The 12,236-nt window shown below is 44.6% G+C and overlaps 1 protein-coding gene across 2 annotated transcripts in view; it reads left to right on the top strand.

The window, feature by feature from the left end:
* Positions 1-7,003, top strand: part of UNC93A (unc-93 homolog A) — a 31,964-nt gene extending 24,961 nt beyond the window's left edge. For both annotated transcript variants that reach the window (XM_004368776.2, XM_004368777.2), the window contains one exon: positions 6,319-7,003. In XM_004368776.2, the coding sequence (XP_004368833.1) occupies positions 6,319-6,587 (269 nt within the window). In that variant the 3' untranslated portion in view covers positions 6,588-7,003. The remainder of the gene's footprint in view (positions 1-6,318) is intronic.
* Positions 7,004-12,236: the final 5,233 nt, after the last annotated feature.

Raw genomic sequence — 12,236 nt, forward strand, 5'->3', positions numbered from 1 at the left:
CTGCTTTAGCTCGCCTTTTCCTTCTACAGCCAAAGGATACTCTGGGCAAAGCCTTAGTCAAAAGTGTACAAATAAGGTACTGAAGGGTAAATGAATATATGACTTGAATAAGGGCAATGAAATGAAAATGCATTAGTTGTCTTTTTGTGCGGATAAAAAGTAAATATTTTATTTCAAGGACAAAAGAGTTGTTGGGGGAAATTTTTCTTCTCATACGTTTGAGAGTTTCGTTTGGAGTCTGTACCTTCCGTTGTCCCAGCCGGGGGTGGCGTCTTCATGACGGAATTCCCTGCAGGCGGGCTCTGTGGGGGCCTTCATTCAGCACCACACATTCATGAAATCTCTGTCTTTTAAAAACTGGACATTTCAAGTGGCTTTCGCCACACATCACAAGAACAGTTTTGCCTCATTTTATTGCAAATAGCAAAGTGGATTTCTAATCTTATTCTCCTTGAATGCGCGCCTTTCCCTGAAGAAAGCACTTGGGCCACATGCTGTCTTAATCAGCAGAACAGAATGAAACCCAGAGCGGTCTAACCCCCTCCTCAGTCGTCACTTCTCAGTTTAGAGGCTGATGATTTACCGCTGTCCGCCTTGGAAGCCATGATGGCTCAGCCCTCCGTCCCCCCTCCTGGGGCAGAATTATCAAATTTGGGCCTTGCTGTTTCCCACTGGGTGCTAGGGATGTCTTGGGCCTTTGGAACGGCAGAGCTGTGCCAGTAACTCCTGTTTATTCTCTCTGCCGGCAGAGAAAAGATGCGCACAACCCGTACACACCACTACACAGCATTTAAGATGCAAAATGGCCCATCTAAAAACCTCTTTTGCCCTGTTAGCTGCAAAGGGGCTGTCTGAGGGTTGATAGACTCCAATCATCTGACTTCCCTTACTTTCTGGCACTCCAAGACATTCCAGGCTCATCTTGTATTTTTCCTGCTCCAGCTGTAGAATAAGCTGCTTTTCTAAAGAGCCCAAGTCCTTTTCATTGGAGGGTGGTATTAGAAACCAAAAACTGGGCACTGGGTGTGCTCACTGCTACTGAGTTTTTGTTGTTCCTATGCCCTGTGGTGGACAGAGTGAGAAAATACATGTGTGTATGCTAATCAGGTGCACACATATCCATACTTATTCCTGTATCTATCTGTCTGTGTGTATTGCAATAAATATGGGTGCTGTATCCAACTCTCATCCAGCAACTCAGGATTCATTCTAGTCTTCCCCTTGCTCCTCTGCATCTTCTTTCTCTGACAGTGAGTACCTGGCTCCCACTATGTATACAAATACATGTGTATTTGCTTATTTGTTTAGCCCTCATACACGTGAAAAGTAATTTCAGAATTATTGCATTATTGTCAATCTACATTCCTTTCCTTTTTAATGTCTGTCCTCTCCAGGTGCCATGCCATTAACCGTTGGTACTTCAGTGGATTTTGACATAATAAATATGTTGCTTTCTTTATGTTTGAGTTAAAATAGGAACCAAATCGAGGAATTTCCTGAAAAGCCTGATCTGTTTGTTTGTTATGAGTGGCTTTGGGCATTGCCTTCTTTAGGCTGGGCCTGAAGTCACACGTGCATAGTCCTGTTGTTGTGGTTAGGTGCTGTCAAGTTGGTTCCAACTCACAGTGACCCTATGCACAAAAGAAACAGATGCATGGTGGTGTGTATTCCTAAAAGGGGGAAAATGGAGTTTCGCCAGATTTCCTTCTCCACATTTTCTTGAAAGATGGCTCCTGTAGCCCACATCAGGGTCTCTTTTCTGCCAGCTGGGTTCCAACTTCCTCTGGACAGAGCCAGACTTAGGAAGGAGGAAGGAGAAAAGGGTCTTTACTCTTTTATTTTTATTACTGTTATTGAAAACATACACAGCAAAACATACTCCAACTCAACAGTTTCTACAAGTACGGTTCAGTGACATTGATTACATTTTTCAAGCTGTACAGCCATTCTCACCTTCCTTTTCCAAATTGTTCCTCCCCCATGAACATAAATGTATTGCTCCCAAGCTTCCAATCTAAACTTTTGGGTGGCTACTGTCTGTTTGATCCCATACGTATAGTTCTTTAAAAGAGCACAATGCCCAAGGCAGACATTCTTTACTCATTAAGTTAAACTGTTCTACTCTGTCCTATAGGGTCACTGTGAGTTGGAATCAACTAAACAGCAAAGGAGTTTGGGTGTTGGGTTTTTTTTTCAGTTGTTTGGTTTAAAGAAGACTTTAGGGGATATTTCTGGTTTGAGGCTTAAAGATTTTCTCAGGGCAGTAATTTCAAGGGTCCATCCACCCTCCATGGCTCCAGAAAGTTTAGATTCCCTGAGAATTTCAAATTCTGTTCGCATTTTTCTTCTTTTGATCAGGATTCTCCTATAGAATCTTTGATCAAAATGTTCAGTAATGGTAGCTGGGCACCATCCAGTTCTTCTGATCTCATGGCAAAGGAGGCAGTTGTTCAGGAAGGCAATTAGCCACACATTCCATTTCCTCTCCTTATTCCTCACTCTCCTTCTTGCTCTGTTGCCCCGCGCAAAGGGTCCTCACTATTGTCCAGTTGCCATGCATATCTTCTTCTGCCTCATCTGTTCTGTTGTAGGGCCAGAGGCACCGCCCACTTTCCAGCTAACTTCTGCCTCTCAAGTCTTGACATGCTGAGAACTCCTCCTAGGTTATTCTGAACACAGGGTGTGAGGTGACAGGTATTCTAGTCCTCTCCTCCCCCTTCTTGTGTCTGCTTCCTCGTGATCAAACTTCCCAGTCACACTCAAGAATTTCCAATTCCTCATTTGGCATCTAAGACAATTAAGGCCCAGAAAAGCTAAATTTATGAAATAAACTCACATGTTTAAAAGCACATGGCTACGTAAGAAGCTGATCTACACTCGAGGAGACCAGCACTGGATCAAGAGAGATAGGGGGTGAGTTCCCTTAGCTGAGGGGCACAGGGATTTATAAGCATCTGCAATCTAAATTTAATCTTGAAATGTCTGAAAGGTACTAGCCTATAAACCGAAAAAGTACTTAAAATTGCCCATAAAAAAAAAAAAAAAAGTTGCCATCGAGTCAACTCCAACTCATGGCAAGCCATGTGTGTCAGAGTAGAACTGTGTTCCACAGGATTTTCAGTAGCTGATTTTTCAGAAGTGAATCACCAGGCCTTTCTTCCAAAGTGCCTCTGGGTAGACTCCAAGCTGCAACTTTTTGGTTAGCAGCAGAGCACTTTTTGCACGTATTGTTGGAATAGTCATCAAATTGTCTGCATCTTTTCTGTTACTACAAACTGCTAAGGATGCAGTAGAACACTTTTGCCATAGAAAATGAAATAAGCTACCACTTCCAGCCACAGCCTCTCAACTCAAATTTCCTTCCTTAGAACCTTGTGTTTGGATTCAGTTAAGAGTCATTCTCAAAAGAAAGATACAGAGTTTTTGGAATAATATCAGAAGCTGATGAAACCCAAGGATTTTGTTGTTCGGTTCTCTTTGAACCTTTCCTTTGCGGAATTTCAGACATGAAGGATATCTTCTGAGAGTTCCAAAAATCTTCTTGTTTCCCAGATTACATATTCTGCTTAAAAATTGGAGACCACCCCAGCTACTTCAGAATGATAAAAGGAATTAAAGGAATCAGGGGCCATATTTGCTGGTAGCTGAAATTTTATGAGTTATTTCACATAAAAACCAATTAATAAACACCAAGACCATCTGATATTCATCAGTCCCTTTAAACACAGAGAAAGGTTGTTTAAAACTTCTTTTAAAACCACAACAACATGCTCAGGATAGGGAGATAAAACAGACCTCTCTTGGACTTGTGAATAAATGCCCGTTGTTGGAACGCGCTCATGCGGCCGTGCAGGGAGAAGGACTGTGAGGGATGATCTGCTAGCTTGTGTGACCTGTGGGGAGACCCGAGCGTGTTACTGCTTCTAGGCTGAAAGGAAGGTGATAACGGGAAGCGTAAGATGAAAGGAAGACTCTCAACAAGATGGACTGACACAGGGCTGCAACAGTGGGCTCAAGCACAGCAATGATGATGAGGATGGCGCAGGACCGGGCAGTGTTTCATTCTGTTGTACATGGGGTCACTATGAGTCGGAATCGACTCAATGGCACCTAACAACGACAACAACAAGGTGGAAGGGGCAGGAGAGGGGCTTTAACTGTGGAGACGAGGTGGGCCTGTTGCACAAGTGGGCGCCCTTTCTGGCCGTGGTGGAGGACATACAGGTGGGAAGAGCTTGTGGTGGCAGCTTAGGAAGGTGAGGGCATCCTGGTGGAGAAGGCAGGCCCACCAGCCAAGAGGAGGCAGGGCGGAGTGGGTGGCTCAGGGAGGTGGCGCAAGGTGGACTCATCGGAGGCCTGGAAGTCACCGTGATGCTGTGATGGTCCTCAGGAACCAATGTCTTTATTGCTTGCACCCAGGACACATGGAGTCCCATCTAGTTATATCAACAAATTCACTAGGCTGCAAAGACAAGCAATAAGTAATTTACTCTCACCTGAAAGAATTTATTAGATTAGGTCATTTCTCTTCCAGACCTTTAGGAAACCACTTGTAGGTTCTTCAGTACTAGTCTTTTGTTGTTGTGTGCCATCAAATTTATTTTTGACTCATAATGACCCCATGTGACAGAGTAAAACTGCCCCATAGGGTTTTCTAGGCTGTAATCTTTATGGGAGCAGATTGCAAGGTCTTTCTCCCATAGAACCACTAGGTGGGTTTGAACTGCCAACATTTCGGTTAGCAGCTGAGTGCTTAACCATTGTGCCACCAGGGCTCCTTGTTGTTAGTTGCCATCAAGTTGGCTCAGACTCATGACAACCTTATGTATAACAGGAGGAAAGGTTGCCTGGTCCCTTGCCATCTTCATGATTGTTGGCATGTTTGAGTCCGTTGCTGAGGCTATCATGTCAATCCATCTCATGGAGAGTGTCCCACACTTTCACTGACGCTGCACTTTACCAACCATGATGTCCTCTTCTAGCAACTTGTTTTTCCTGATGATGTATCCAAAGGGAGCAAGACGAAGTTCTTGCTGTCCTGGCTACTAAGGAACATTCTGGCTGTCCTTCCTCCAAGACTGATACTAGCCCTTTAATGCTGGTTAACTAACACTAGTCCTTTCATCCAGGTCATGGGTGGGAGTACCTTTGACATTGGAGCATTGTTTGGTTAAGCTCATTGTCTTAGTTTCCTAGTGCTGCTGTAACAAAAAAATACAAGTGGGTGGCTTTAAGGAACAGAATTGTATTGTTGTCTCACAGTTTTGGAGCTAAAAGTCCATCCAAATTTAGGGTGTCTAGGATGGTGATTCCTTCGGTGAGCCTCTCCCCCAGCTCCTGGTGACTGCCAGTGATCCTTGTTGTTGTTCTAGGCTTATGGACTCATCTTCCCCGGTGTGTGTCTGTGTGTCTCTGCTGTTATCTTTATAAGACATCTCTCAGACATGATTGCACACACTCTACTCCAGCATCACCTCATTAACATAAGAAAAGAAAATCCCTGTTTCCAAATAGTATCGTATTTATAGGTACAGGAGTTACTGTTGTTGTTAGGGGCTGTCAAGTTGATTTTTGACGCATAACTTTTTGGAAAACACAATTCAATCCATCACACTGTTTCTCTCCTAAAGTATCTAGGATAGGAATGAAAGTTCCACACAACAGTAATTTCACTGACTCTGCTGCTGCCATCTGAAAATCCTGAGGTTGAGGTCCTCTATCTACTAGCTAGTGTACATGTTTCTGAAAGCATTCCCTAAATGAAGGACACATTCCCAGATATAATTGTGACTTTTGCCTGTCTTCATTTTTGAACTCTAATGAATGGCCATGCCTCACCCTGGGCCAGTCCTGTCTGTAAGCTTTGCTTTTCTCATCTACAGAGTGAGGGTCTGGGCCTAGATGTCTTCGAGCACTAACATCTCATGTTCAAAACCAAACCCACTGCTGTGAAGTCAATTCTGACTCATATTAACACTAAGGGACAGAGTAGAACTGCCACATAGGGTTTCCAGGGCTGTAAATTTTTACGGAAGCAGGCTGGTGGGTTCAAACCACTGATTTTTCGGTTAGCAGCCAAGCACTCCTTCATCTCATCGTTCTATGTTAATTATACATATGTTGGTTCTTCACTGCTAGGGAATGTGACCTGACTTGCTATATTCTGCATCATGAAATAATTCTGTTTTTCAAAAAAGAAAAGGTTCTGATTTGGTTGAGGAAATGGGGCTGGGAAAGTAACACTATTTTCAGCAATAATTAAAAAGCTTGTGTCTAAGGTTTGCTTTCAGCGTTTTCACTCCAGTGTCTCCTTTGCAGCTCTTTACGGCACTCTGTTTGAGAAGAACAAGGAGGCTGCCTTTGCGAATTACCGCCTGTGGGAGGCACTGGGGTTTGTCATTGCATTTGGATACAGCACATATTTATGTGTCTACACCAAACTCTACATCCTGCTAGGAATACTGATTGTGACCATGGTGGCTTACGGAACTGTTGAGTGTCTGGAGTTCAAGACCCAGATCAAGCCACTTGCTAAAGAGCAGACAAATCAAGCACAGGAAGAAGAAGAAATGCAAACAAAAATGTGACAGCAACAACTGTCGTGGCAGATGAACTAAGAAAATATCAGCAAGAGTATTTTATTTGAAGATGTCTCAGAGAATACAGGTGATTCTTCACTATTCAGCAATATTTTGCCATTCTGAAGACCTTATGTAATTTCATTGTCCATGTGATATTTTTTTCTATTATAACAAATTATCAGTCCACTGTATTGTCCATAGAGATTAAAGGTATGTATGCAGGTATCAATTAGTTTAATCTCAGATATGAGCTTTTACAAGGGAAAGAAACTCAGGGTGAAATCAGCCAATTAGAACTTGCTTAGAATTGTAGAATTATACTTGTTTCTGTTGTTGTTATTATTGTTGCTATTTTTAAGAAGTGAAATACTGCTTAAAATAATGTAGTTTAACACCATAATTTTACAGATGAATAAACTGATATCCATGGAAGTCAATTAGCTTTACCTCACAAAGTCAGTAGGTGCAAAGCTGAGACTAGCATTTATGACTCTTGAAATTTATAGAGTATGAGTTTCTAAATAAATGCAATTTATATTATGGACTCCCTTCCTGTCCAAATATTTTTATTCTAAATCCTCATCTGGATCACACACACAAAATGATTTCATCAAATAAGTGATTTAGAGTGTTGTAGGTCATTGGATGGTGCAAACAGTGAACTCACTCAGCTGCGTACTGAAAGGTTGGAGGTTTGAGTCCACTCAAAGGTGCTCGGAAGAAAGGAACCCTGCGGAGCACAGTTCTACTCTAACACACATGGGGTCACCATAAGTTGGAGTTGACTTCAAGGCGAAAGTTAAAGCTAGATCATTGGAGGTCTTCAAGAATAATTTCAACTAGGATGTTTTATGTAAGCCTATTAACATGATAAAACTAGGATATTTTATGTGAGCCTATTAACATATTTGTTATATGTTATATGTCCGTCCTTACAATCAAAGCCCACATTCATCATGACAACCATCCTTTCTCATCCCTCATCTTCTTTAACAGCCCTGTGGCGCTGGTCGTGCACCAGCCCTGTGGTGCTGGTAGTGCCGTCCACTGCCTCCTTCTTGGACCCTTCTTCACTTTTCACTCTCACGTCCTCTGGTACCTCTCCATTGTGTGATTGTCCACCATTTTGTCAGCTGATGTGATTTTCCTATGTGTTGTAAATCCTATCTCTATGATGCTGATGAGGCGGGATTATCAGCAGTTATGTTAATGAGGCAGGACTCAGTCTACAGGATTGGATTATGTCTTGAGCCAATCTCCTTCGAGATATAAAAGAGAAGCCAGCAGAGAAACATGGGGACCTCACACCATCAAGAAACAAGAGCCAGGAGAATAGTGCATCTTTTGTACCCAGGGTCCCTGCGCTGAGAAGCTCCTAGACTCCCTGTTTTGCACTCCCTGTTTTTTGTTCCTCTTTTTTCCTTTCGCCCCAGGATGCTTTCGTTCACCTTTCCCTCTCTAGTCCACACCTCTTCCCCCAGGCTTCCACTAGTCCTGTGTGAAGACGACTCTGTGTGCATGTCCTTCTTGTTTCTCCCTTGGCTCTGTGGACAGTCCTCTACTGGCCCCCAGCCTCCACCCAGCCTGGTGTTCCTCCAACCCTGAGCACAGCTCCCATCAGGTCATAAAACCAAACCAGTTGCCATCGAGTAGACTCCCAACTCATGGCGACCCCTCTTGTGTCAGAGTAGAACTACATTCCATAGGGTTTTCAAGGCAGTGACCGTTCAGAAGTAAATTGCCAGGCCTGTCTTCCAAGGTGCTTCTGGGTGGGTTTGAACCTCCAACCTTTTGGTTAGCAGCTGAGCACGTTAACTGTCTGTCCTACCTAGGGATGCCCTGTGCACTTTAGGGTTTCTCTTTCCCTGACCTCTAACCCCCAGGCTGTCAGCCCTCCTCAGATGCCCAGGACCCACCCCAAGTCAGCCAGTCTGGGGAGCCTGGGCACCAGCATTGCTTGAAAGCTCCCCAAGTATCTGAAGGTGTAGCCAGTATGAGAGCCTTACCTGTCATTGCTGTTTTAAATCCTGTTTCTCTGTTCTTGCAACAGCTCGCTCACACAGCTGTTTCATATAAAGCCCATTTTAAAGAGCTGAGAATTAAAAAAAAAATATTATCATGGTAATATATATAGAGAGAGGGAGACAGCCTGGTGGCAGTGATTAAAGAGCTTGGTTGCTAACTGAAAGGTTGGTGGTTCAAAACCACCAGCACTCCATGGGAGAAAGTCATGGCAGTCTGCTGCCATAAAGATTACAGCCTCAGAAACCCTACGGGACTGTTCTACCCTGTCCGATAGGGTCACTATGAGCCAGAACTGACTCGACAGCAATGAATTGTATATATACATAAATACATAAATATTTTGTAAAAAGTTTGCCATTTTATCCATTTGTAGGTGCACAATTCAATGATATTAATAACATTCACCGTCTTGTGCAACCATCACCACTATCCATTTTCAAAAGGTTTTCATCACCCAGACAGAAACTCTGCACTCGTAACCAATGGCTTCTATTCTCCCTCCCCCAGCCCTGGTAACCATGAATAAACTGTCGTCTCTCTGCATTTGCCTAGCCTAGATATCTCATATAAATGGGATCATACAACATTTGTCCTTTTGTGGAAAAAAAGGTTGAGAAAAAAATAATTTCTGGGATTAAAGATCATTATTATTAAAGATTATTATTATTACTGCAGTTCAGGACTGTGACATCCCAGGACTCCATTGCCCCTTGGATACCGTGAGACAACATTTGAAAAACAATTCCTCTAACATCCAGACAAACAGCAAAACTCCAGTCCTAAATATATCACCATCCTAACTGCCATAACTGGGCTGCCCAGACCTCCGGGACAAACTCAGACAACTTGGTGGTTGACATCTTAGTAAATCCGGGTCTCCAGCCTCAGCCAGGCCCTCAGTGCTGAGTAACTATACCTGTATATTTCCCAGCCTGGCAAACCTGTCCCCTCCTCAGCCCTCAGTGGGGGACACAGATTCCTACTTCAAGCCACCAGGTGGGGACTCTCCACTTCTGTCTATGTCCCTTCCAGATACACCTACATCCTGAGTCCCACTCAGTCATTCTTCAGGCTGAATCCTGTTTCTCACTCACTACCCTGCTTGACAATTGTTATTGTGTCCCTCCCCCAACCCACACACAAAAATATGTTGAAATCATAATCTCCAGAACCTTAGAATGTGACCTTATTTGGAAACAGGGTCTTCGAATATGTCATCAGTTAATATGGGGCCATACTGGTAGGTGCTAATCCAATATGATTGGTGTCCTTATAAGAAGACACACAGAGAGACACACAGGGACAAGGCCATGTGAAGATGGGGGCAGAGATTGGAGCGATGCAGCTACAAGCCAAGGAACGCCTGGGACCACCAGAAGCTGGAGAGATAGGAAGGACCTTCCTCCAGTGGCTCTGGAGACAGCATGGCCCTGCCGACATCCTGAATTCTGACTTCTGGGCTCCGGAACTGTGAGACCACAAATTTCTGCTCTAATAAGCCCCCCAGTTTGTAGCACTTTGTTACAGCAGCCTGGGGACACTCATAGAACAACTAGCTTCTCCTTTTGCATCTTCAGTAGCACCCCCTCCCATGGCCCTCATACAAAGAGCCCCACAGAAACATGTCCCTCATGGCCTGAGCCTGGGGCCAGCCCTGACCTCCTCTGCACCTCAGCCCAGCTTCCAATCTGCCTCCAGCTCCAGGAGATGCTAGTTTTCAAATTTTCCAAATCTCTCCTTTCCCCATGGTCACTGTTGGTTCATAACCAAATCAACAGTCTTTCTAAAGGTTAAGAATGACGTGATAAACAGTCCCCTCCTCACAGCTCATCAATGGCTCCCCATTTCCTCCAGGATAAAATCCAAACAAGGAACCCTGGCACACAGGGCTCTTCATGACTCGGTCCACTCTTTGCCCCATATCCCTGTATTTTCCCCCAAAATATAAATTTCTCTTCTATCTCTATCTTTGCATTTCTGGCTGTTTTATTAAAATCCCCTTCCCCTTCCCCCTCCTCATTGCCCGGATAACTAATTCAACCCTCAAAATTCACTCATTCTGGGTGTCTCAGCTATCTAGTGCTGCCATAACCGAAATACCACAAGTGGACGGCTTTAACAAACAGAAATTTATTCTCTCATAGTCTAGGAGGCTACAAGTCCAAATTCAGGGTGCCAGCTCCAGGGGAAGGCTGTCTCTCTCTCTCTCTGTTTGCTCTGGGGGAAGGTCCTTGTCATCAATTTTCTCCTGGCCTAGGAGCTTCTCAGCACCCAGACCCTAGGTCCAAAGGACGTGTTAGTCTCCTGGCTCTTGTTTCTTGGTGGTATGAGGTCCCCTGTCTCTCTGCTCGCTTCTTTCTTTTATATTTCAAAAGAGATTGGCTTAAAACAAACCTAATCTTGTAGATTGAGTCCTGCCTCTTTAACACGATAGAGGTAGGATTTATAGTGCATAGGAAAATCACATCATACGACAAAAAAGTGGACGATCACACAATACTCGGAATCATGGCCTAGTCAAATTCACAGATACTTTTGTGGGAACGCAATTCAATCCATGGCACTGGGAGGCCTTTTTAAAACTGCCCTCCGCCCCACTGGCAGCAACCCCACCTGGGTGAGATGACCTCTTGAAATGTGCCAGAACATTCTGTCCTTACCGCCATCCTGGCACTTAAAATTCTTCCCTGTAGTAACCCAGAACTTTGTCTGTTGCCCCAGAGAGTCTGAGGGTGAGAAGTTGGGTAGATAGCACTGCTGAGAGAATATCTCAGTCTGGAGGAGGAGTCTGGTGGGGTTCCTCATCCTTAGCTCTCCATTCTTCCCTCCCACTCGCTTTCAGCGCCCTTCAAGGGGCAGGAGACTCAGAAAGAAACCTGTTCCCAGGGGGAATGGTGATGGTGAGAAAGCCCCCTGGGGGCACTGCCTGGTTCTCAAGAGAGCTTTTCACAGGGCCAGCCAGGCTCCTGTGCCCTGGTGATCACCTGCCCTGGGCCTGGTCCAATCCTCCAGCTTCCTGAGGCGAGAACAAGGGCGGCCATACAGCGCCCCCTGGAGGGCAGGGCTGGTCACCACGGCCTCAGCAACTGTGGGCAGGGCCGTGTCCGACCCACTCAGCAGTGTGACCTGGTGTGTTTAAAGTGCTGTTTCTGCCCATAGTTGTAGATGTTGCCAGGTCACGTTTCCTTTGGCTCAGCGCCAACTTATTGTCTCTTTTATAAGACACCGTAAATCTGACTCTCAACACAACGCTCCTTCACCTTGAGTCTTTAGCCACTCTGTTTACAAAACTAGAACAAAGCAAAAAACCCTGCGGCTTATCTGTCAGGCTGCTTCAGAGGGTAAAGTCTTTACCCAGGAATTCAAAAGCCACTTATTTCTGTCCTCGAGTAGCATCCCCCTCTTCTGGCGTCTTGTATGCAGCGGGAAGCATTCCCTGACCCGAGAATCCTGCTTTCCTCCCAGTTTCCAGCAGTGCCGGCTTCGCACTTCTTCATCTCCCGCCATTGCCCTGAAAGATAATCAATGACAGCAACAGAGACTTTGACAATGTGGCCAAGAAACCTATCAAGAGTTCGGATTGCACTAATGGGTTCCAGTGCGAGAATGACACGCCCAGTGTATCATGAA

The sequence above is a fragment of the Trichechus manatus genome, unplaced genomic scaffold (assembly GCF_000243295.1).
Source record: "Trichechus manatus latirostris isolate Lorelei unplaced genomic scaffold, TriManLat1.0 scaffold00002, whole genome shotgun sequence".
NCBI lineage: Eukaryota > Metazoa > Chordata > Mammalia > Sirenia > Trichechidae > Trichechus > Trichechus manatus.